At 42.7% G+C, this 26,607-nt stretch overlaps 3 protein-coding genes across 7 annotated transcripts in view; 2 read left to right on the forward strand and 1 right to left on the reverse strand.

Annotated features, from left to right (window-relative positions):
* Nucleotides 1-26,607, reverse strand: part of cadm2a (cell adhesion molecule 2a) — a 375,584-nt gene that overhangs the window by 140,213 nt on the left and 208,764 nt on the right. The window lies entirely within an intron of this gene.
* Nucleotides 4,846-6,486, forward strand: LOC130546502 (C-type lectin domain family 17, member A-like). Its single transcript, XM_057321801.1, has 5 exons — nucleotides 4,846-5,060; nucleotides 5,363-5,698; nucleotides 5,802-5,929; nucleotides 6,006-6,112; nucleotides 6,224-6,486. Exons 1-5 carry the CDS (start codon nucleotides 4,889-4,891, stop codon nucleotides 6,351-6,353), a joined length of 873 nt encoding a protein of 290 aa, XP_057177784.1. The 5' UTR covers nucleotides 4,846-4,888; the 3' UTR covers nucleotides 6,354-6,486.
* LOC130546500 (C-type lectin domain family 4 member M-like) lies at nucleotides 14,484-16,689 on the forward strand. 2 transcript variants are annotated; one of them, XM_057321798.1, is made up of 5 exons: nucleotides 14,488-14,929; nucleotides 15,019-15,552; nucleotides 15,678-15,805; nucleotides 15,900-16,006; nucleotides 16,080-16,684. In XM_057321798.1, the coding sequence occupies exons 1-5, from the start codon at nucleotides 14,821-14,823 to the stop codon at nucleotides 16,204-16,206; spliced, it is 1,005 nt and encodes a 334-aa protein (XP_057177781.1). In that variant the 5' UTR covers nucleotides 14,488-14,820; the 3' UTR covers nucleotides 16,207-16,684. The 2 variants fall into 2 exon arrangements, with proteins under 2 accessions (XP_057177782.1, XP_057177781.1); XM_057321799.1 differs by lacking the exon at nucleotides 15,019-15,552 and having other exon boundaries at nucleotides 14,484-14,929; nucleotides 16,080-16,689.

A 26,607-nucleotide genomic window follows, 5' to 3' on the forward strand; every position in this document is an offset into this window, starting at 1 on the left:
GGCGGAGACCAGCAGCTCATTTGCATTTAAAGAGACACATACCAAAACCTCACACACTTTTCCTCACAGGCAAAATTTAGGGCACAGTATAATAAAGTATCTGTGGTGTATTTTAAGCTGAAACTTCACAGACACATTCTGTGGACTCTTTTTGTAAAAGGGATTAGGGGGCCTTTAATGCTTCGCTTGTGCACACCTAATAGGCCTAAATCTCAGAAAATGTAAACTACAAACTGATCAAATAAATAGACCGTAAATCATTCTGAATAAAAGCACCTGCCAAATATATAAAGATAAAATATTTAACATCCAAGTGAATCAATACTTGTATAGATTCTGTACTTCTATCCACCATAAAAGTGTAAATAAGTAAATAAGAAAGAAGAAATAGTTTGTATAAACAGACGGTATATCACACACTCTTTAACCATAGTGTCTGTAAGCATAACATCAGAAAGCAGATCATCTAAACAGAAGCACACAAGAGCTTTTACAGTGTTATAATGCTGGACTGGAGAGAATCAGAGATAACTGAAGTTGTTAACAAAAATGTGCTCAAGAACGAGATTTAGGAAGAAAGCAAAGAGGGAGCGAAGAAGATACTGGAATTTTGTGCCAGCTAAGTTTCTCTGATAGATCATGACATTACGACAAAGACAAACTGGAATACAAACACACACCAACAACTGCTTTGTTATCTTATTTCATAATGTAGTATGTTGTGAACATGAATTTGGGCACTAGCAATGACTCAATAATTCAATGATCTGTGACACGGTTTAAAGTGTTGACATTCATTTCTGTGTTAAAAAATGTATGGTAAAATCAGCTAGAATTTGCATGTTCAGTCAATGTCTGTCTTTTTGTAATATAGAAGTAAAAATACTGAGAAATGAGAATGTAACTTCCTATTTGTCATCTTCAGGTAGTGTGTGTGTGAGGAACAGAAGTCCCAGATCAGTTCTAGTGTGTTTTGTGGTGCTGTGTGTTCTTCTACTGACTGCAGTCATAGTGCTGTGTGTCCTGATCTACACAAACAATCACCAGTTTCACATCAACTACAAAAACATCACACAAGACAGAGACCAACTAACCAACAATATCAAACTCACAGAAGAGAGAAACAAACTACTAACCAAATACACCAAATTCACGGAAGAGAGAGGGCAGTAAGCAAGATGTGAGCAACATAGCTTAAGCCCTGTAGGAATAGGGCACGGGGTGATAACTCTGAATAGACCCCAGTGGAATCAATGACAGTGTGAACTAACAAGGAACTTTGTTTCTAACCAGATGATGACGTGTAGTTTCAGCCACATACGTAAGTTTGAGATGCACTTATTCTTACTTAGTGACAGTAAGCAGGCGGCTAACATTGTTTGTGGGAAACGCACATTTGGGGGGTCAATGTGGAGAAATACCAGTAACAACTATGGAAGTAAGATACTAATGGACCCATATAAACAGTAATATTGTTTGTTGTATAACCTAAAAGAAGCTGTGCATTACATTTCTGTTAGACTTCTTTTGTACTGCAATTTGCATGTTTTGTGTTGTTTTCCACTTTAAAAGCCTTATAAGTTTTGTCACCATCATAGATCTCAATTGTCACTATTCTACATTTATTCTTTTTGTGCAGTCAAAATCATTTCTCTTTCAAAATTGAACAGATGATTGCTGCAGATAAACTGATGATGGACAGAGATGAGATGACTGTGGTTTTATTTGTTTGTACCGATACCATAAAACCACATGACATAACAACAGAGGCAGACCGACCCATACAACACAGCAACCAACTGCATGAGCATGCAGGTATTAAGATCACCTTAAAAGTAGACAAATGCACATCTGAAGGTGTATACAGTATGTATCTGCCATAAATGGTAAAGTAAAGAGGAGGGGAAATATTTACAGACCGACTTTTCATTTTCAGGAAGTGATTTTCAAAAGAAAGGAAGCCAGAGATCGACCGCAGTGTGTTTGGGGGTGTTGTGTGCTCTTCTGCTGCTGGCCATCGTACTGCTGTGTGTAAACCTCACAAAGGAAAGGCTTTTTGAAAAGGGTAAAATGTACAGTACATACATTTGCACAAACAGCAAATTGATTTTGTAGACAAAAATATAATTGTGCCAACAAAACGATTCCTTCCATTACGAAACTTAAATGAAATGCATGACTTGTGAGATGCATTCTCATTTTGAAAATTGTAAACTGATATCAGATCCTTTTATTCATGATACTGCAACTATTCATTTAAATTTTGAAATGCCTGCCGTATTGGCCATGGAGTTTGCAGAAAGTTAGCAACACAAATCAAGAATAAAGCATTTATTTATTATGAATTAGTAGTTTGTTCAGGTTTCATGAGATATTCTATCTTTGTTTATATTAATAGATCAGCGCTCCTATAATCCCAAATGGATAACACACAACCACAGTTCGTACTACATTTCCTCAGAGTGGAAAACCTGGAGCGAGAGCAGACGAGACTGTAGAGAGAGAGGAGCAGATCTAGCGATCATAAACAACAGAGAGGAACAAGTGAGTGAAACATACTGCTTCAGTATCTGCTTTTAACTGCTTACGATCTTTAACACGTTATTACTTCATCCTAGACATTTCTTACACAAGTTACAAGTGCAAACATTGTTTGGATTGGTCTGACGAACAGTGATGAGAAAGGGCTTTGGAAATGGGTTGATAGCACCAACATGACCTTTGGGTAAGAAACTTATTCACTCATAGTAAGGGATTTTTGCTGTACCTGTGACACTGTAAAAGAAAATATGATGGAATGAAAGATAGTAACTCACCCTGAAAGTTCAAGTTAGATCACATTTCATTAAATAATGTTTTTATTGTTAATCTTTTGTTGCAGGTTCTGGAGATCTGGGGAACCCAATAACAAGTTATCAAATGAATATTGTGCTGTATCATTCATTAACTGGGCCGATTATCCATGTAATTACACTTTTGTATGGATTTGTGAGAGGGATTTGACAAAGCTTTGAAACTAATTTTGTGTAGATACAGTAAAACATAGCAAACTTTCGGATAAATGGTCACTGCAGTTAATAAAAAAAACTAAAAGGGAGATTTCCATATCACTTTGTTATTTATGTAGTGACTTGTATTTAACATGCAAGGGGTAAAGAGCAGACAGATTTACGCTGCAAATGTTGGTTTACCGTTTTTTTAAACAATATATTGTATGACTGCATGATGTTCCAGGTTCCAGTACACTGCTGTTCATCTCATCTCATCTCATCTCATCTCATCTCATCTCATCTCATCTCATCTCATCTCATCTCATCTCATCTCAACTCATCTCATCTTATCTCCAATGCTGTGGTCAACACTTTCTTTATTTCTTCATTAGTTGATTGGGTAACACTTAGCTAGCATTAGCTAGCATGAATGAACAATGACCAATATCTCTACAGCATTTATTAATATTAATATTAATAATAAGCTCGCGTTTTCTGTGCGGTTTTAGACAGGAAATGTGAATCGGGCCTAAGAGCACTCCGCCAAAAACGATCCCTGCCAACTGAAAACAATTCAAAAGAGGCGCGTCTAACAGCAAAAGACGCGTTCTGTCTGATCAGGCCCTAAGGGGCCATTCAGACAGAATGCGTCTCTGCGTCTAAAAACACGAGACGCAGCGCTCAGATATGGTTTTTAAAAAGCGCAGCCTAGAATGCAAGGGTCTCGAGATGCGGTGATCCGGACACAGCCACTACGTGCCTCCTCCGCCATGTTGCAGTCAAATAAAACAGTTGTCAAATTCAAATTCCTCCAAATTCTTCTGATTGGTTTACTGCTTTTGGAACTGACATTGATGAGCAGCCTGCATGTAAAAGTTGAATTTTTTTCATCTTAAAAACACGGCGCTCGTGTGCGAGGCGCTTCAAAAGATGAGAGACGTGCGTAACGGTCATGCACGTCCGTCAAACGCGTGTTTACATAGAAAAACAATGGGAAAGTAGCGCATTGGAATGGAAAAATGCGTTCTGTCTCAATGGCCCCTAATACTGTTCTTTAATATTAGATGTGATGCTTTTAAACAATCAAAAATAAACTTTGTTCTATTTCAATACATACCATGGTTTGTGTGGAACATTTCTTATTTAAAACATCACCACAGTGTTACTTTAAAGACAAACAATTAAATAAACATTGCAAACGGTGTTCAGTTAACAGCTGAGGTGGGTGGCTACATCATGAGAAGATAACAGAAAATCATAGTAGAAAACTGTTCATGCCCTTAGTATGAATAAAGAAAATTTCAATGTCAAAGGAAGTTGCACCTGTCAGTGAAAAGAGCCAATCATAAATTGTTTCAGACTCTTGGGGAGGGGCTACAAAGTGTTTGTGAACCTTTGCGCATGGGCAGTAGCAGAAGCAATCTAGAAAAAATAGGTTTTTATAGTTTACAGTACAACATGATCTTATGATTTGATTTTAAGATTTGATTGTTGTTTGGAAATATGTTGTTTTATTATAAGTCAATTCAGTGACTCAGATTAAAACTAAAAGAAAAATTAAAAGAAAATAAACCATTTCAGGAAGTGAGTGACCACAGGCCAGCCACTGTGTTTTTTTCCGCTAGACTATTTTAACTGATTATTATGTGATGAAACTGTTAAAAATATAACGACTCTTTGTATGCAAGCTGTACATAGCTAAAATGTGTCCTTTCATGGCCTAAAATAAAACAAGACACAACTGTGATGGTGGTGAAATTTTGGTGATGTTGTAAGACCGGATATCGCATGCTTTAACACCTTTAAGACTTTGAATATAGTGCATGAACAGTTTAATCCACCTGAACAGAACTTCACACACGATCGACATTTACGTGATCCATCTCAAGAGACTGAAGATGTCTGAAAGCAATTATGCCAATGTGAGCATTGTAAGGGCAAAGGAGACGGACAGAGAAGATGGAGAGGAGATGATCATCTATGGGAATGCAGACATTATAAACAGTCATAATGTCTGTACAAGAACTATAGACTCAGACATCAGGAGAAACCAAACGCCTCAACAAACAGGTAGGGGAGACCGAAAGCATAACATAATTCAATTAAAATTTGGATTTAAACTTTATCTCTGGGTTGTTGGTTATAAGTTAACAGGGGCAATTGTAACAGTTTAAAAAACAAAGATACAGTAGTATGACTAAATAAAACATTGAATATTAATCAGGTAATGAGCGTTATTAAACCTGATGACTATTCTTCTTCTAAAAGATAACACACAGACTTTTAAGATTTACAACATCCAGTGTCAACATATTAAAAGACACAAATTATGATCATTAAAAAATATATATCTTTACACTTGTCATCTTCAGGAAGTGAGTGTGTGAGGAACAGAAGTCCCAGATCAGTTCTAGTGTGTTTGGTGGTGCTGTGTGTTCTTCTACTGACTGCAGTCATAGTGCTGTGTGTCCTGATCTACACAAACAATCACCAGTTTCACATCAACTACAAAAACATCACACAAGACAGAGACCAACTACTAACCAACAACACCAAACTCACAGAAGAGGAAAACCAGCTACTAACTGCGAAAATAAACTTGACAAAAGAAAGGGATGGATTACTAACGCAGAACAACAACCTAACTAAACAAAGAGACCAGTTAAAGAAAGAGAGAAACGCCCACCCAAAGAATTGTCATGGAACGGGTAACTACATGCATACATCTTTGTGGTTCAATCTGTTATAAATTGTGTATGTATGTGTGAATGGGGAAAATAAAACTTATATCTGAACTGGTTGTGTTAACAGATATTTGGCTTTTCCATGAGTCCAGTTTTTACTTCATTTCATCTGAGAAGAAGAGCTGGAGTGAGAGCAGAAGTTACTGTAGAGAGAGAGGAACAAATCTGGTCATCATTAACAACAGAAAGGAACAAGTTAGTGAAAGATAGTGTGTGGGGGGAATAAATACAAGTACAGTAGCTATATGCACTTTATGTTGTTTTATTTTAGGATTTTGTTAAGAAAATTTCTGGTACAGAAAGACTCTGGATTGGTTTGTCTGACAGTGATGAGGAGGGCAGATGGAAATGGGTCGATGGCAGCACACTGACCTATAGGTGAGAAATCACTAAATTTAACTTAATTATTATCAATAATTGATTCTCAAAGTCAGTATCATATCACACAGAAAACACCACTGAACATCTAATACTTATCTGTTGTTTCAGCTTCTGGAAATCTGAAGAACCCAACAGAAATGCAGGTGATGAAAACTGTGCTGTGTCTGATTCATCAGGATGGGATGATTATGTGTGCACTAATGCATTTAAATTTATGTGTGAGAAAAAAATTAGATGATACAGTACAAATGTTTATTAAGTAAACTGTGGACATCCATCTTTTTTCCATCCCACAAAGTCTATTTTATCTACCGTCCAAAGTATGTTTCCCCAACTTAGAATAAAAGATATTCACCAATAAATTAAATTAAATGCACTTGTTTCAGAAAATGCAACTTGTTGATTCTTATATCTGTACCTTGTGTTGTTCGTCAATTCACTACAAATAATTTGAATTTTACATTTGAAACACTTTACAGTATGTCATGTACAACAATACAATGCATCAAGAAAAATGTATAAATATTAATGACCTAGTTCATGACTGATGCCGAAGGCCAGGCTAAGTCCAGCATATCAGCTTGGACATCAGCAGGACTCAAACCGATTGGCTTTCCAGGTAACATGTAGCCAATGACAATGACATTCATGTCATACCCAGAGCCATTGAGGGTTGCGCCAACATAAGTTCAACCTCAGTTGGTCTGTTTAGCCGCAGCTCCATGCGTTACTAGTAACTTCCGGGAACCATTGAGAGCCTCCATGAACCGCTATTGCTGTGAAAAAACTTCCCTTGGAGTCAAACGGAGTTGACGCAACTCTCTCTCTCAATGGCTCTGGTCATACCTATTAACATGCTAAAACAGAATCCAAAGAACTGTCATGACTGAAATACATTTGTTTACCTCATATAAACATATTAACAGTAGAAGTCACACCGCTTTGAGCCCTCACATACTGTCTGTGTGGTACCTGCTGCCAACCGCGCAGTACAGTCTACATGACCAAAACCAAACTCTGAAAAACAGTTTCTGTGATCTATTTATAGAACAGAGTTGTTTATTTTTGTGCATTTTATGAACCCAGTTTCTACTCTTCGGTTTCTACACTTCTGTTTCAGTCCTCCAAATTCTTGTGTTCGGACATTTTAGGAGAATAAAAAGGAGAATACAAAAGAGAAAAGTGACACAAAACACTAAAGAGCAGTTTCTGAGTGAAAAAATATTAACAATATGGCAACTCAAGCAAGGGAAATTCCACCCTCCAGTAAAAAGAGCATATCAACAATTGATTATGACTGACACTTCTCTTGGGCGGGGCACAACACACAGTTTGGCGAGGCACTTGCAAACTGCTGAAGCGAACGCAAAAAAAAAATTGTGCAATCTGAGTATAAGAAACGAAAGTTACTGTACAGTTATGTCAGGTTTAATTGCTGTTTAACTGTGATTCATGCACATGACTTTACAGAAATCGGTCTTCCCCGATTTAAACAGATTTTCTTTAGGAATGTACTAGTTCCTTTCTTAAGCCAACCCGGCCACCCACTATCATGAACAGCATTCCTTCATCTTTTGACACAAACTGGCCAGTGGCTTCAGGGTTAGCCCCTATTTGGTTTCAAAACTGCAAACAGACCAGCCAGCATTGGTTTTGCTTAGAAAGCACATTGCGATACTCGTTTAGTTTTATCAGCACAGAAACACATTAACCACCGTGTCAACCAGGAAGTTCGTCAAAAGCAACTAATGGCAAAGTACCACAGATTATTCAGAGATGTTGTGAGATGTTGTTGTTGACCTTGCAAGCAATTTTAACATAAGCAAATTGCACGTTTTATATATATTTGCTTTATTACAACTTGAAATCTACTTGCTTTGCTCAAAATTAGTGGCCCTTAATGGGATAGTTCACCCCAAAATTCTGTCACCATTTACTCACTCTCTCTTGTTATTTCAAACCTGTATGACTTTCTTTTTCTGCAGAATACATAAGAATATATTTTCAAGAAAGCTGGTAACCGAACAACGCCGGCGCCCAACTTACTTCTATTGCATGGACACAAAACCAATAGAAGTCAATGGTGCCGGTGACCAACAGTCTTCTATATGACTTATTTTGTGTTCTGCGGAAGAAAGAAAGTCATAGAGGTTTGAAATGACAAGAGAGTTAGTAAATGGTGACAGAATTTTCATTTTTGGGTGAACTATCACTTTAACCTTTTACAGGACATATTTAAAGATAGAGAGGATGCACCCCCCCACCACAGCGTTGCATATTGTATAGTACCAGCATGTTTGGCTATGTTGCTTACAATGCAAAGTCGCACACATTACTTTAAATAACACCTTCTAATATGAACGGGAATCTAAAAGCTGCCTTCATGTCTACCTCTGCTCAAAACCGACACCAAACCACACAATGGATAAATAAAATTAGAAATGAGTAGACTGGATATCATGTGACCTTTGAAGCACTTTGACATACTTCGGCCTCACTAGCATCTACTTAAAGTTGAGTTTCAAAAAGCAGGGTCGTGCAGTCCACCTAAACAGAATCACGCGAGACGTTTCCATCACTTAGACAATCAACTGGGCCTATTTATTTGAACAAAATGTCCGAGTCCATTTATGGCAATTTAAACACTGGGACATTTGAGATGGACCAAGAACACAGGATTACAGATGCCAATGCAGACACCAGAAAGCCAACATCTCAACACACAGGTACTGTACAAATACAAACACACGCACACATCTTAGAGTGGTAAGCATTTACCTTTACTTCTGTCATCTTCAGGAAGTGAGTGCGCGAGGAACAGAAGTCCCAGATCAGTTCTAGTGTGTTTGGTGGTGCTGTGTGTTCTTCTACTGACTGCAGTCATAGTGCTGTGTGTCCTGATCTACACAAACAATCACCAGTTTCACATCAACTACAAAAACATCACACAAGACAGAGACCAACTACTACTGAAGAACACAAACTTGACAATAGAAAACAATGGCTTATTATCCAATCATAATACCCTTAATACACAAAACGATCAGTTAACCCAGCAGATCAACAGACTGTGGAGTATCCTAAATGAAACAGGTATTCTTGAATTACACTAAGACAAAGAAATACTGTATTTTTTTAGGTTGACCAATCTATCACAGATTGTATAACTCAGGGAACCGGTTGTGTTTACAGATGGATGGATATACTATAATTCTAGTTTTTACTTCATTTCATCTGAGAAGAAGAGCTGGATTGAGAGCAGAAGTTACTGTAGAGAGAGAGGAGCAGATCTGATCATCATTAACAACAAAGAGGAACAAGTGAGTGAAATGAGAATGAGAGAGCTTTCCATATCTGTTCAGCAATAAACATTACTCATACTGGTTTATTTAACTAGGAATTTGCAGTAAAAGTTACCAGTGATACAGGAGTCTGGATTGGTTTGTCTGACGGTGATGTGGAGGGCAGATGGAAATGGGTTGATAACAGCACACTGACCTCTGGGTGAGAAAGCATTAAATTACTTCAAATCACACAGCACTAAAGCGGCACTGGAGTTTTAATGTTGATCTGTTGTTTAGGTTTTGGAAGTCTGGACAACACATTCGGCACAGAAAAGATAAATGTGCTGTGTCTTATTCATCAGGGTGGTATAATTATGCATGTACTACTGCTTATAAATGGATTTGTGAGAGAAGCATTTTTTTTTTGTAGTTTTTAAAGGTAAGTGTGTGTTTTTTTTGTGTGGAGGATCTGTTGACAGAAATGCAATATAATATACATAACTATATCTTCAGAGGTGTATAAAGAACTTAGATAATAATTTCTATCTACATGCACAGCGGGTCCCCTTGCATGGAAAGTTTCTACAGGAGCCATGTTGTTTCTACAGGAGCCCTAAACGGACAAACTGCTCTACAGAGCGAGTTTTGTAAATACGTTATCTCCATCGGCAAAGAAACAAAAACATGCCGACATCGAAGTCCTGTGGCAGCCTGTCACAGTCACGAGCTGCAGTTCCCTCTCAAGTCCACTAGAGGGCACTCTCCACATCACCCGGACTGCCATATCTCACTACATTACCCAGAACCCTTTGTTGGACTCTTTATCCATGATTACATTCACCTGTTTCATTTGCCTCTGTCTATTTAAACCCAGTTTAGTCTGTCATTTGGTGCCAAGTCTTGCTAGTTGTAACACTGCTTCCTAGATCTGCCATTTGGTTATATATTGTACCTGGTTTCTCTTGTTTTGTGTTTTCAGTCTTTTGTTTTGTTTTGTTTTATTTTATGGATTGATTTACATGGTATTTTGACATTTGCCTGTTACAGTGAGGGAAATAAGTATTTGATCCCCTGCTGATTTTGTAAGTTTGCCTACTTACAAACAAATGAAGGGTCTATAATTTTTATGGTGGGTTTATTTTAACTGATAGACACAGAATATTTAAAAAAAATCTTGGGCAGGAGGACCTTGCGGGTGCTTCAGGATTTCAGTCTACTGTGGCATAGCGTGTTACCAATGTGTTACCAATGTTTTGCTTGCTAACTGTGTTCCCAACTGTCTTGAAATCATTAACAGGCTTCTTCCGTGTAGTTCTGGGCTGATCTTTAACATTTCTCATGATCATCTTTACCCCATTGGGGAAATATTGCAGGGAGCTCCAGAACAAGGGCATTTGATAGTTATTTTGTATATCTTCTATTTCCAAATAATCACACCAACAGTTGTCTCCTTCTCACCAAGCTTCTGTCTGTAGCCTATTCAAGGTTTGTGCAGGTCTCCAATCTTGTCGCTGACATCCTTTAAAACCTATTTGGTCTGGACCATGGTGTTGGAGAGTTTGAACTGGAAGATACAGATTCTGTTGGCAGGCATCTTTTATATACATAACAAGCTGATTTAGGAGTACTTTCTTAAAGTGACAGGACTAATCTGTGGTCCATATAGGCACATAACCAATCTGTTGAGCCAGAATTCTTGCTAGTTGGTAGGGGATCAAATACTTATTTCACTGACTGAAATGCAAATCAATTTATAACCTTTATATAACCTTTTTTAAATATTCTGTGTCTATCAGTTAAAATAAACCCACCATAAAAATTATAGACCCTTCATTTGTTTGTAAGTAGGCAAACTTACAAAATCAGCAGGGGATCAAATACTTATTTCCCTCACTGTATGTGGTTTATGACCTTGGTTTTGCCCCTTCAATAAACTGCTGCAAGTGGATCCTCGCTCTTTGTGTCTCTGGGCAGTTCGTTACATAGCCACCGTAATGCTTTGAAAGGAAGGGGGGGGTGGAGTTAGCCGTTTGTTGCAATTTCTCGACCTCACCGCTAGATGCTGCTAAAATCTCCACATTGCTCCTTTAAATGAGATACATATTTTTAAACAAATGTCAAACATTCCTGCCATAGTTTGGTCAAAAAATAATGCCCCAAATTCACAAAACTAGTTAAGCTCATGTTGCAGATCTGTTTGGTGTCTCTATTTTAAGACCATCATGAGGCTAAAGTGAGATCAACTTCAGATCAGCATCAGAAACACCATAGATCTGCTGCATGATCCTCTTGACACGTTCATGTCAATTCACATGCACATCTATAAAATTACATAAATATAATAATCCCACAGTATACAATCACAACATTATTTTATACGGGATAAACTATTTGTGCATCACTTTCTACTGTAGTTAGCTCTGAGCTTTGCTAATTCTTGCTGGAGGTCACATTATCTCAGATGTCACACATTGATCACAGAGGGTTTTATAGTTGTTCTTGCTGCTATCAAAAATGGAAAAAATAGGCTGTTTACACGAGACCGTTTTCAACTAAAAACTGAAAACTTTTTATGCGTTTTGGCTGTTCATTTAAGCAGTGTGTACACGGTGCGAATTCTGATGGTCGGAAGACTGTATGTCCACGCACACGTCACGAGTGAGTAAAAACTGAGAAGTGTATGGAGGCAGTGATACATGACACTATTGTACAACCTGTCAATTTCCCAAGCAATCGCACGAAGTTCCGCACCAAAAACATCAGAAGAAGAAGATTGCTTTCGTTGTGGCAGCAATGGTTTGCGAAAGAATAAAAAAGAAAAGAAAAAAAAGGGCATGGCAAAGAATTTGGTTGAAGAGCGGAGAACAGCATGGACTTTCTGCTCTTCAAAAACAACTTGAGATAATAACGTATCTGTTCGTGCATGTTTTGATGTGGTCACGGAAGATATCATATCAACCACAGTGTGTCACTCAAGTTTGTGCAAATAGTAACTCCTGATTGGTCGATTTCAGATAGATCAACAAATCGGCTCGTTCAACAGCATACATGTCACGGTTTCAATCCGATAGCTCCCAAACTTTTTCGACATGTTTAAAAATGATCGGGAGGTCGGGAAGTGATCTTAAGGCACTTTGCTCAGCTCGTAATTCCTCGCACAAGATACGAGCCGCGACCATACGAACATTAAACAATTTCCTCGCGTTTGGAAAAAAATCACGTGTGAGCTCATACGACAGCAAAAATCGCACCTTGTACGCCCGCCTTTACACGAAAATGTCATTTTGGGGGACTGAAACGCAAACTTTTGAAAACGGGTCTCAAAGTGCAAGTTTTTGAAAATGACGGCATTATCGTTTCCGTGTTAACTTTGAAGGTGGCGTTTTCCAAAAACGATGACGTCATACGCATACATACTACTCATTCAGTCTGTAGGCAAAGACAAACAATAATGGCGGCCTCCATGCTGCATGTTTGTGCCGTGTGACATACTTATATCATTTCTCCAGCAAGAAGTATATTTACTGCACCACCATAACCAGCGGAGACATAGTATTTATATGCACACTTAAACTATAAACACATACACGCCGACAAAGTGTATTAAAAGTGTTTTTAGATTAAAACAGGCTATGCGTATTTGCGCAGGCACGTAGTGTTTCTTTATAGCGCAACATCACCATCCACTGGCCTGGCATGCATTATACATCGTTTTTATTCGTTTTCCTGGATCCATGTAAATGCAGATTGTTTTGATAATGCTGTCGTGTGTACGTGAACATTTTCAAAAACTCAAGGGAAAAACTTTTCCGTTTTTTATCCTGTAAACGTACTCTATAAACGTACATATGTTGATATCACAGCTGTAGCACATCATTTTGACATGTAGGAATTAGGCCTACTACATGCATTGTGCAGAAGGGTGGCGCTTGTGCATAAAGGCTGTGTGGAGATAAACGATGGCCATGATGAGTGTTGCTTTACTCTATGCCAGTCTCTATTAGTAAATCTTTTTCCTTGGGATGATGCTGTGATACAGCCTTTAAGCACAAGCACCACACCTCTGCCCGATTACATACACAAAACATACAGATTTACTAGCATGCATATCAGGAGGGCATGCTGCAGTTACACAAGCAATCTTTGATGTTTTTGGCCTCTGAAGACCTTAAAATAGAGGCCCCAAAACTTGCAATCAAACATGGCTCAGCCAATGGTGTGAGTTTCGAGCGTGACTATTTGTTTGACCAATGGCAATGGCAGTGATATCTATTTTTGCAATTTTCATAAGTTCCAGGCCCTCCTGACACATGCACGTCAATTCACACAGGCAACACAGCTATCACCCCCACAAAAGTCTACTGGGGGTGCTAAAGAGAATAACTGTATTGGTCTGCTAGAGAATGCATGTCAGTGTCACTTTAATGGATATTTTAGAGCACCTAACCCCACTCCTACCCTAAACCTAAAACTACTTACTTCCCTTCTAAAAGCAGGAATTTTTGAAATACACTATGAATATCTACATGAAATATAGTGTATAACATGTACGATAGTAAATTATAGCAAAATTCCTAGTTACTATACAGTTGTTGAACCTTACTATAGTACACTTACATATAAATACACTGTATTTGCATCATTTACATGTACAATATTTATCAATATTAATCACTGTTTATTCTGCTGAATCCTATAGTATGCACTAGAAATTATACTTCAATATCATACAATATCATTGTACATTATTCTACAGTATACTATACTAAATACTATAGTATGTTGATACAGGTGTTGATTATACAGTAAGTGTATGATATGAATGTTTTTTTTCCCATTTTGTCAAGATTTTGTCATGAATATTTTTCGATACAGTAGACATCTGGATTGGTTTGTCTGACAGAGATCAGGAGGGCAGATGGAAATGGGTTGATGGCAGCAAGTTGGTCTGACTATACAGATATATGAGTAATGAAACATACCTCTTTCATCAAGATTGCTGAAACCAACAAGCTATTAGCATTTCACGCTATTGTGTGTGAGACAATATACTGTAATGTATGTGTGTTAGAGATATTTCAGAATTTACGTTTCGCATGGACAAATATATATTTTTCGTTTTTTCTGCATGTGGTGCCAATGAGACAGACATCACACACTACAGCAACTGTAAACAAATCAAAACTCTTATTTGTATACTTTGTTCTTTGTCTTCACACATTGATCTTAGACATTTCCGTTTTGTGGTTTTATTTTTGTGGTTTATATGTGGTTCAGCAGACGAGACGAGCAGAGCGACGACATACCAAGAACTACACAGGAAGAACGTTCATTACTACCAGTTTACTAGTGATAGACTGTCAAAGACCCGAAATGTCTAATGATATCTATCGCAATGAGCACAAGATTGATGTTTAGGGAATGGACAGTGAGAGGGTGGAGATGCCGGTAGAGATCTATGAGACTGGAGATGACTTCAGGACACAAACAGACTCCAATACAAACAGACAACAACCACTTCAGTGTTCCGGTAATGACAATCATTTTATCACCAAAAAACGAAAATAAAGTAAAAGATGAATAAAATGAAAAGCTTAACCTCACATTTATCATCTTCAGGAAGTGAGCATGTGAGGAACAGAAGTCACAGATCAGTTCTATTGTGTTTGGTGCTGTTGTGTGCTCTTCTGACAGTCATAGTGCTGTTTGTCCGGATCAACAGAAACAACCATCGGCGTCACATCAAGAGCAAAATTCTCTTAGAAGAGAAAGACCAGCTACTAACCAAATATACCAACATCACAGAAGAGAGAGACCAGCTACTAACCAAACATATAAACATCACAGAAGAGAGAGACCAGCTACTAACCAAACATATAAACCTATCTAAAGAGAAAAAACAACTATTAACCAAATATATAAACCTATCTAAAGAGAAAAAACAACTATTAACCAAATATACCAACATCACAGAAGAGAGAGACCAGCTACTAACCAAGTATATAAACCTATCTAAAGAGAAAAAACAACTATTAACCAAATATACCAACATCACAGAAGAAACAGCAGAATTAAGAGTCAAGTACAATAATGTTACTAAACTAAGTGAACAGCAGAATCAGGAGAAAAATGAGCTGTGGGCACATCTTCATGGTAATCTTGAACTACATCAAAACAAAAAACACAAATATTTAACATTAAAAGAATGTAGTACATACATTTCGTGAGCAACCCTTTTTAGTGTGATCCGAAATAAACATTTTATTTTGTGTTTACAGATGGATGGATTTACTATGAATTCAGTCTGTACTTCATTTCATCTGAGAAGAAGAACTGGACTGAGAGCAGAAGATACTGTAGAGTGAGAGGAGCAGATCTGATCATCATTAACAACAAAGAGGAACAAGTGAGTGAAACATACTGTGAAGAAAGAGAAAATAAAAGTGTGCATGTCTGTTCAACGATGACAATAACTCTGCCATTCCAATTCATTTTCATAGGAGTTTGTTCTCAATGTTACTGGCGGTGAAGAAGCCTGGATTGGTTTGTCTGACAGTGATGAGGAGGGCAGATGGGAATGGGTTGATGGCAGCACACTGACCTATAGGTGAGAAATCACTAGTCAGTATCACATCACAAAGAAACAGCATTGACGATCTAACGCTCATCTGTTGTTTCAGCTTCTGGGGGCTTCGAGAACCCAACGGCGGAACAAGAGAGAACTGTGTTGAGTCTTATAGATCAGGGTGGAACGATAATTCATGTAATAAAATTAAAAAATGGATCTGTGAGAGAAACATATTTTAATGAGCTGTTAAAAGTTCATTCAGTAAATTATGAACACCAAGGGACCTTTATGCATGAACATTAGGATTATAAAGTCTTTTTAGACAGCAAAACATCTATTTATTAATTTCATTCACTTTTTTGTGGACTTGCATCATCACTGTAAAAACAATCCCGTAAAAAATGGATAAAGTACTGGCAGAAAATTACCAGTACATTTTACTTGCTAAAATGTAATTTAATGCAGTGCAAAATGTAAAAGACATGTAAAACAACTGTAAAAAATAAATACGGAAAATTCCTTCATATTAATAAAGTATATTGTGCCCTACTTTTACAGATTGTTTTTAGAGTGCACTTCATATGCATCTCTAAACTTTTCGTGCATTTCTTGGAAGTCACATGATCTTAGACATGGATGTGGTTTCATTTTGCTAAAATGAAAAAAAAAACTAGCAAAGCAGCCAACTAAAACAGAACTATAATGATTGTTTTGGTTGCTGCTCTTCACTCTTTATTTTTAAATGCCTTAAATAAACTGAAATGTAACTAAACCATAGTTTGTACTGTAGATTGGTCTGACTACTAAAAAACATCCCCCACATTACACGGTGTACAAACCAGAAACATGGAAATGGATTTTCTGGTCAAGGTGTTGGCTTCACTTGTAGAACTACGGCAGAGACCAAAAGCAGTCAGGATCGTTGCGTGTCTTCATGTTTTAATTTCATGTCAGACACAGCAAAAAAGAGGTGTTTGTGAAGTGCATGAAACAGCAGAAGAAGCATGAAGTGTTAAAATACTTTGTATATTTTTTGTTTGCTTGTGCCTGTAAGGAACATTTTTGTTTCTTAGTGCACTAAAACATTCAGTCTGATTAAACAATGCAACCGAATGTTGCACAAACACTTCCTGGTTTCAAGTGTGAACTTGACAACTTTACTTTCATGCAGTATAATTCACAATTTTATTTAATTATAACAATCATATGTTATGCTAAAACCTGAAACCTTGACCTTAGTAAAACAGATTCAATTATATTTATTCGATCCCCATAACAAGGTCTTACCTCATTCTACCGCTTTTCTAATTGGTGATACCCAATAAGGTAATATAAGGACGTTATTATTCATCATATCAACAGGATAGGACAACGGTAAAACTCTTCAAAGCAGTGCAGGACATAACAACACAAAAACAACTTACAGCAATCTTAACTCCAACACACAGACAATGGCAAATAATATTTTTGGCAATAGGAACATTACTAGGATGCAGGCGATCGGCCAAGAAGATGGTAGAGAAATTTCTGTCTATGCCAACATAGACGATATAAACAGCCATGTTTGTAGAGGAACAGAAGACACCTGGGGCCCTTTTCAGAAAGGAGGTTTAGTGAAAACTCTGAGTATATCAACCCTGAAATGAGGGAAACTCTGGGTTTTCCGTTTCAGAATGTGAGGTATGTCAAACCCGAGAAAGCGGGGTAACTCAAGCCCGTTTCTAAAAGAGAGGTCACTTATACTCAGAGTCAGTAACCATAGTAACTTACTCTGTGAACCTAACCTGGTCGGGAGCAGGTTTTCTTTGGTAAACCCAGAGTTTATTTACATCTCCTCCTCCTTTTTAAGGTGCAAGTGGTGTAACTCATTCATTCATTCATTCATTCATTCATTCATTCATTCATTCATTCATTCATTCATTCATTCATTCATTCAGTCATTCATGGCACACATTTGATCACACAGACACTCAGTGACTTATATGTCATATGTGCTTTTATAGAGGATTCATGAAGAGTCTGCATTAATTCATTGGGATATACTTTGATTTCAGGAGAGCAATTTTGTCATTTCCCCGTGCATTTTTATTAAAACTGTACCGTTTTTCTTTACAGTGAATTAGATATATCAAAATATATCTCATCCATCCTTACATCAATAACATCAGCCACGTACGTGTATTACATTAGAGCATAATTTTCTATGGACGATGAGAAATGACTTAATAAAGTGTATAAATAAAGTGCATGAATAAATGAATTAATAAATACAGACATACATACAGAAATGAAGCGATAAAAAAGTCATTTTGATGTGCAGCCATTCCAACTGAAATCTGCTTAGAGCAGGGTTCTAACTGGTGATCGGTCTAATTTTGCACGATAGTCTGACGCCCTACAGGTGTCCTATACACCATGACGTCTCACTCGTGTAACTAGAACACTCATGGCGAGTGAGAACATACGATTTTTTTATTATTTCTGTTTTATTTCTGTTGTTTCATTCATTTAATGATTAATTTGTTTGTTTATTGGTACATTTATTAATTTAAATTGAAGTCATTTTCAGGACATCAGTAAATTCACTGTATGCAGAGCGGAAAGTGTGTCTCACTCTCAAGTGCCTTCTGCCGCCATGTTGCTTTTTTGGTGACGTTGCCATGGTGAATCTTAATATCGGAGCTCCGTTGATGATGGCTTTTTATAGTCGTGGTGCATGCGCTTAACCCAGGGTAAGCCTACCCAGAATAAATTGAACTAACTCAAATCAGCTGTTCAGAAACCAAAAACTCAAAGTTCCCTTTCTGTCGGTCTCTCGACGTTGTGTCGAACCGACAGAATGGGGTTTGTCTTGAGAACCTATCATCTTCTGAGTATTTAGAAAAGGCCAATGAAAATTGGCGAATGAAATTTGCATGCCGGGCTCCTCCCCGGATGTCCGGGTATAAGACGGAAGCCGGCGTGCTCATTCATTCACCTTTTGTTCTTCAGAACCTACGCATCTGGTGAGCTTCTCTACGATCTGGATGATCTTTCTTTTTGCTGGAATCTATGACGTGGACAGCGGACGGTCCCTTTCTGCAGTGACTCTCCCTTGGGCGTCTCGGCAGTTCCGGAGGTGTTCGAGCAAATTTCCTTTTCTAAAAGAGCAAATTTCTCCAGCGTGGCTTGTCCCGCTGTTCTCATGGGTGCAACACACTCATCGAGGAGGGGGACGGACACGAGAGTATCTTATGAGGATTACTGTGAGCGATAATCCGCCAGCCACGGCTCACGGACCGTTCACACCTCGTTTCGCTTGTCTGACCGTTCCCCAAAAAAGACGGTCCGCCGTCTTATTCCTCAATCACGTATTCGGACACGATGCGTGATGATGAGATTCTCTTGGGACACTCGTCGAGGAGAGGGACGGACACAATGCCTGCTTCCAGTACGCTGGGGCAGACGTTGTGGATACGTCCTGCCCGCACTGCGGGCGGTGACGATTCAGACGTTGCGTCACAGGTGGCTGTGTTCCCACGGGACTCAGCCACCACCTCGTTTGCTCCCCGTTCCGTGGCGGCAGGACTACGGCCCTGCCGTCCGCTATGGCAAGCAGCGAGGGTGAGATGAGGATTACTGTGAGCGATAATCCGCCAGCCACGGCTCACGGACCGTTCACACCTCGTTTCGCTCGTCTGACCGTTCCCCAAAAAGACGGTCCCCGTCTTATTCCTCAATCACGTATTCGGACACGATGCGTGATGATGAGAGGTCTCTTGCAGCATCGGGGGGTGACGTACTGCCATCCGACTCGAGATTCTTCAGGCTCCCTCCCTCGGGGGGTCGAGCCCAGGAAAAAGCGGATGTCGAGATGTCGGCCATGCTTTCCCGGGCCGCCGTGAGTGTTGGGTTGCAGTGCCCGCACTGCCTCTCCCGGCGTTCGCGGCTGGCTACATGGCGACCTCGGGTTTGAGCGCGGCTCCAAGCCGTGCCCGCCCCCAGTGCCGTGTTTGAGTGCATGAGGAACTTTGCTAAGACCTGGAACGCCCCTTTCCGGCACGTTTCACGTCAAACAAAGTTCTGTCACCCTCTCTTCCCTCGAGGTTGAGACAGCTGGAGGATGCGTCGGTGTCCCCCAGGTGGAGTTTGCCGCCGCGGTGCACTCGTGCCCGTAGGTGGCGGCCACCTGGGGGGGCTCGACCTAGACTCCCGTCCAAAGCATGTGTTGTCTCGGCATCTCTGGTGTCGAGAGCTTACATTGCGGCGGACCAAGCTGCCTCCTCTCTCCACGCTATGGCTCCTGCCAGGCCAGGGCGTTGAGAGAGCTCCACGAGGGTAAGACCGACCCAGCGCTTATGCAGGAACTCCGCGCCGTCACCGACCTCGCTCTACGGGCGACCAAGGTGACCACGGGGGCCCTGGGTCGGACGATGTCCACACTTGTGGTCCATGAGGAACTCCTCTGGCCGATACTTGCGCAGATGAGTAACGCTGAGAAGGTCCGCTTTCTCGACGTACCCATCTCGCAAGGGGGGGCTGGTTGGTGTTACTGTGGAGGGTTCTCGACAGTAAAAAGCAGTCCTCCGTGCCGCAACTCGGCCGCCTCGGCCGTCGAGTCCCGTGCACTGTCTGCTTCCCAGCAGCCCTGGTCCTCTTCAACGCCCTCCAGTGACCTGGAGGAGACAGCGAAGAGGAGACCATCGCCCCATCAGCAGCCGCGGGCAGCGGCTGTCATGGGATCACCTCAGGGGGATCGAGGCTACCATTGGGCCCGACCCCAGCCACAGCGCTGGTAGGTCGGATAGGGATGGTTCCTGCCCCGTCCCTCCATCTGCTTGCCCCCTCTGGGGGGCTGGCGCCCACTTACTCTCAAAAAGGAGAGTTTCCTCTCTCTCTGGGTTACCTCAGCCGCTCTCACCCTCTGCACGACGGTGAACGGCAAACTCGACATTGCGTCATGGCAAAGCTCAATGTCGAGTATAAACACCAGCCCTCAGCACTCTCAGTCAGACAGTGCGTTGAGCTGCGCAGTCGCCAGGCAGGAAATATGGCAGAGCCGATCTCCTCCCCGGGGGGCCTCCCCTGGCAAGGAATCCGTACTGCTAGCCATCGAACCACCCTCCGCGGGGGCGATGAAGCAGATCAACCTCTAGTCCCCTGTCACTGTTCTGGGAGCCCCCAGACTGTCAGGTGGGCTGAGGAAGACGATCCGTCTTGGCTACGCGATTCAGTCGCTACACGTCCGCCCAAGTTCCGGGACGTCCTTTTACCTCAGGCAGAGACAGGTATGCCCCCGTACTTCGGGCTGAGGTCGCCTCCCTTCTGGTGAAGGGAGCGATCGAGCCCGTCCCTCCTGCCGAGGTGTTCAGCGGGTTTTACAGCCCGTACTTCATTGTCCCTAAGAAAGGCGGAGGGTTGCGCCCTATCTTGGGTCTGTGTGTTCTGAACAGGCACCTACACTTAGCTGCCTTTCAGGGACAGAAAGGGAACGTCTTGGTTAACCTCGGTTCCCTGATGGAGGGAACGAGACGTTGTGTCCCTCATGCCACAACACTGGCCGCCCACCCCAGCGGTCGGGGGAGGATGCACCTACACTAGATGCCTTTCAGGATGGTCACGCAGAAGCGCATCCTGGCGTCCGTCAGGCGTCAGGACTGGTTCATGGCAATCGACCTGAAGGACGCGTACTTTCATGTCTCGATCCTCCTTCGACTTCGGCCGTTCCGACGGTTCGCGTTCGAGGGACAGGCATATCAGTACAGGTCCTCCCCTTCGGTCTGTCCCTGTCTCCACGAGTCTTTACGAAGGTCGTGGAAGCCGGTGTACGGGTACTAACTATCTCAACGACTGGCTCAAGTTTGGGCACACTCTCGAGATCTGTGGTGTACACACAGGGACCTGGTGCTCCGGCACCTAGATCGGTGGGGCCACAGGTCAACTGAGATAAGAGCAAGCTCTCCCCGGTGCAGAGCATCCTCTTTCTCGGTATGGAACTCGACTCTGTCCTCACGGGCGGCCCCGCTCACCCCCAGGGGGGGGCGCGAGGACTAGCGCGCCCGGTCAGTGTTGAACTGCCTGAGTTCAGACAGTCAGCGGTCCCCCTGTAACAGGAGGCTCCTGGGATTCATGGCATCCTCGGCGGGGGTGGCCCCCCCTCGGGTCGATGCATATACGACCGCTCCAACACTGGCGGCAGAGTCAAGTTCCTTGGAGAGCGTGGCACACCGGCAGCAGGCGTTGGTCACACGCTTTTCTGCCGACACACCCTAAGGGGTGCCGTGTGCAACGGGCAAGCAGTGTCGGGGCGGTGGACGGGCCCCCGCCTGCGTTGGCATTCAACTGCCTAGAGTTGTGGGTTGTGCTACTTGCATTGAGGAACTTCCTCTCGTGCAGGGAAGCACGTGCTGGTCCGGTCGGACAGCACAGCTGCTGTGGCGTATTCTTCACTCACAGCAGCTAACATGACTCGCCCGACGCCTCCTCCTCTGGAGTCAGCAGGTGATCAGCTCCCTGCGAGCCACACACATCCCAGGCGTCCTGAACCAGACAGCCGATGTGCTCTCTCGTCAGTTGACGCCTTGCGGAGAGTGGCGACTCCCTCCCCGCGCAGCCGGCTCATTTGGGGGCAGTTTGGCCAGGCACAGGTGGTCCTGTTGCCTCCCCGAACTCCTCCCATTGTCCGCTTGGGTACTCCCTGTCCGAGGACCCTCGGCACGGATGCCCTTGCGCACAGCTGGCCGCGGGACAAGCGGAAGTACGCTTCCCCCCAGTGAGCCTCATTGCACAGGGCCTGTGCAAGGCCAGGGAAGAGGAGCATCAAGTGGTACTAGTTACGCCCCTTCGGCCTAACCAGGACTTGGTTCTCGGAGCTGAGGCTCTGACAACAACTCCCCCCTGGCCGCTCCCCCTGGCGAACAGCTTCCCCAGGGGAAGGGGCACGTTACGGCATCCCAGGCAAAACCTGGTCTCCATGTCTGGACGGGACGAGGAGATCCTGAGTGACCCACCCCCAGTCCGGTTGGGACGTCACTCAGGCTAGGGCTTCGGCCACTGGGCGGCTATACGCCCATAGGTGGCGCCTCTTCTCGTCCTGGTGCTCTTCTCGGCGAGAAGACCCGCGGAGTTGCTCGGTCGGGTACGAGCTGTCCCGTCCTCAAGAGAGACGGGGGAGTAACCTCTCCCCCTCCACACTGGGAATGTATGTAGCCGCTACGGCCGCTCATCATGACCCAAGTGCTGGGTAGCCTCTGGGACAGCACGGCCTGGTCATTAGGTTCCTAAGGGGCGCGAGAGGGTGACCACCTTTCCGCGCTCCGTACCCTCTTGCGAACTAGGTGGCGGGCCTCAAGAGGCCCCGCTCCCTTCGAGCCTTTCGGGGTTACCGCTCTTTCTCAGTCTTGATAAAGACGGTGTTCCGCATTGCGCTCACCTCCAAGAGGGTAGGGGATCTACAAGCACTCTCCGTGTCCGCAGATTGCCTAGAACTCGGGGCCGGGATTCTCACGTTATCTTGAGACCCCGCCCCGGCTACGTGCCCAAGGTTTCCACCACTCTCCCGAGAGACCAGGTGGTGAACCTGCAGGCGCTCCCCACCGGGGAGGAAGACCCAACCTATCCGTGCTGTGTCCAGTACGCGCACGGCGCCTCTACTTGGACCACACGCAGAGCCCAGAAGCTCTGAGCAGCTCTTTGTCTGTTTCGGAGGTCAGCAGGAGGGCTGTCTCCAAACAGAGGCTGGCGCACTGGATCGTGGATGCCCTCGTTAGGGCATACCGATCTCTTTTCGCCCCTGCCCGTTGGGGGTGAGGCACACCCCTCGTGGGCACTGGCTCAGGGCGCCTCTCTGGCAGACATCTGCAGAGCTGCGGGTTGGGCTACGCCCAACAACTCCGTGAGGTTCTAATACCTACGTGCAGAACCGGTGTCAGCCCGCATCCTGGCAAGGTGTGGGACCGGCAGCCGGTAGGGCATACGCCTGCGGAAGCCCTTCCCCCTCCGGGGGGAGCAGTGGCGATCCCGCCTCACTTCTTTCCCCTCGGGTAAAGAACAGGCATTCCATCCATCACTAAGCACCCTTCCAGGGGACAGGCTGGGCAGAGCAGCCCTGCCCCCTTAGGCCGGGGAACAGTTGAGTTATCTCCCACATAGCTCTAACCGGACCTAGTGCTCCAGACGTGGTAACCCCCCCTCCGTGGGCTGTTCCGTCTGATGTATCCTCATGAATGGTTCCCACCTTGGCAACCCATGACCTCCCCAGGTGGACTCCCACCTTGCGGTTAACTCCTGCAGTCCGCACATTCCTCCCATGAGTTCTCCCCTGATGGTGAGACCATGTGGTGTCTCCACTAATTCCTCCCTACGGTAGGTAGTGGCCTCTGCAGCGTTTTTCCCCCCGGGGGGAATCATGCTTACCCAGTGGCCCGTACGGTGCTGGGCGGCTTCTCGCCATTTAGAGAATCAGGCCTCCGCCCGTGACGGCCGGCGTTAGGGGGCTTCCCAACTTTTTGTGGAAAGCTCTGGGTCCCCCTTCCTCTCCACTGGAAGGTCATAATTTCGCGCTAGCGTGTTCGTCTGACTCGCCCAGGCCAGTCAACGTCGCTCCGCAGAGATTGTGACGCGGCTCAGTGCTGTGGCGTTTTCCATAGGAACCCCATTCTGTCGGTTCGACACAACGTCGAGAGACCGACAGAAAGGGAACGTCTTGGTTACGGATGTAACCTCGGTTCCCTGATGGAGGGAACGAGACGTTGTGTCCCTCATGCCACAACACTGGCCGCCCACCCCAGCGGTCGGGGGAGGATGCTTTAGGCTCCTCAGACCAAAGGTGAATGAATGAGCACGCCGGCTTCCCTCTTATACCCGGACATCCGGGGAGGAGCCCGGCATGCAAATTTCATTCGCCAATTTTCATTGGCCTTTTCTAAATACTCAGAAGATGATAGGTTCTCAAGACAAACCCCATTCTGTCTGTTCGACACAACGTCTCGTTCCCTCCATCAGGGAACCGAGGTTACATCCGTAACCAAGACGTTTCTAATTTCTAAGTAAACCAATTCTGAGTTCAAGGTTTAACCTAGAGTTGGTTGAACCTCCTTATTGAAACAGGCCCCAGGAAAAACCAAACATCTCAACACACAGGTATGGACACTCCAATATTTATCAGTTATTATAACACAGAAGCTTCAGTACTGTAGAGGTGACTGATGTGTAGATGTTTTTGTATAAATAACCTAAAACATTTTTAGACTAAGGTTGTGGAAAAGGAAAGTGTTTTGTAAACCTGAATCTGCGGTCAGGAGGAGCCGAGCTGGAACAATTAACTTGGCTATACGTACCCAAACACCGACAAGGGACACCCAAATTTCTGTTTAACCTTACTTGTCATAAATACTAGCTTCTGTTAAAAGAACGAGCCCTTATTAACCGGATCATTTTTGGTTCTTAGCGCACTTAAACGTTCAACCTGGTATGTAATGCAACCGGATGGTTGCACAAACTTCTTCCTGCAGCACAAGAAGCTGTACATGCTGTCATTTGAGTTCAAATGTTGGTTTCATGTGTGATTGCAAGACTTTTATATATTTCAGCTTCGTTTCATTATGACCATTCTAAAACAACCTTTGACACAACCTTTAAAACAAGCAAAAAAATCTGCCAATGGGGTAAGAAAAATAATCTTGAATTGAGTGACTAAGAAAATCAATCAACCTTCATTACTCAACCTTACGTGAGGCAAAACAGAGTTATAATTTGATGTTCCTGTCACTCTTTTATTACCGTGTTATTTGTAAGTAACGTTATCTTTTGTAATTTCAATTTAGCTTAGTTAACGTTATTGCTGAAATGAAGGGTTTTGTTCAGTGCACGCGCTCTCTGACTGAAACTCGCGAATTCTTCCATCATAAACCAACAGAATTAGTATTAACGTTAACGTACCTGGGGACTTGTCATTTGTAATAATTGCATGGGTTGTCTGTGATCTTAATCCCGATTGTAAAGTAAAAATACCCCCGCAAAAGTAACCATATTTCGCCAAACACCGAGGTCCTGTGATAATATTAACGTTAGTCCCATGCGAATCTGCAGCTGTGATTTGGAGGTCTCGTATAGGCCTTGTGTGTGAGAGATTCTTGATATTTTTCTCCCTTCTAAATTATTTTCCAGGTGTTGGAGAAGGAAGAGGCTGAACAAATTTTTCAGCAGGAAACCATGGCAATCTTTGTCATCAGAGATGCACAAGCTGTACCCAAAGACATTGCCGTCACACTTGAGGGACAATAAAGGCTGTTGTTTTCTAAGGTCAATGCTTGCCAGCTCTTAGAAATAAAAAATCGGATACTTGAGTACAGAAATTGTGTATGTATGGAAGTAATGTATAAGTTAATAAATATTGATGTAATGAAATTATTGGTGTCTTTTTTATTAGATTTTGGATAGGATTAAATATTAATGTACCATAATGCAATCATGTTTTATTAAATACATATATGTTTGTGTTTCCTGTTTGCACCCTAAATTGTGCCCTTATTTCCACATACTCTTATCATAGATTATCGGTACTACACCAGCTTGTTTTTAACGCGTGTATATAGGCCATACCTTTGTTAATCAGTGCCAAGGGCCCCGTTTTCAGTTGCCGCTGTTCCCGCTTCCATGTG

Source organism: Triplophysa rosa, linkage group LG22 (genome assembly GCF_024868665.1).
Source record: "Triplophysa rosa linkage group LG22, Trosa_1v2, whole genome shotgun sequence".
Lineage (NCBI taxonomy): Eukaryota > Metazoa > Chordata > Actinopteri > Cypriniformes > Nemacheilidae > Triplophysa > Triplophysa rosa.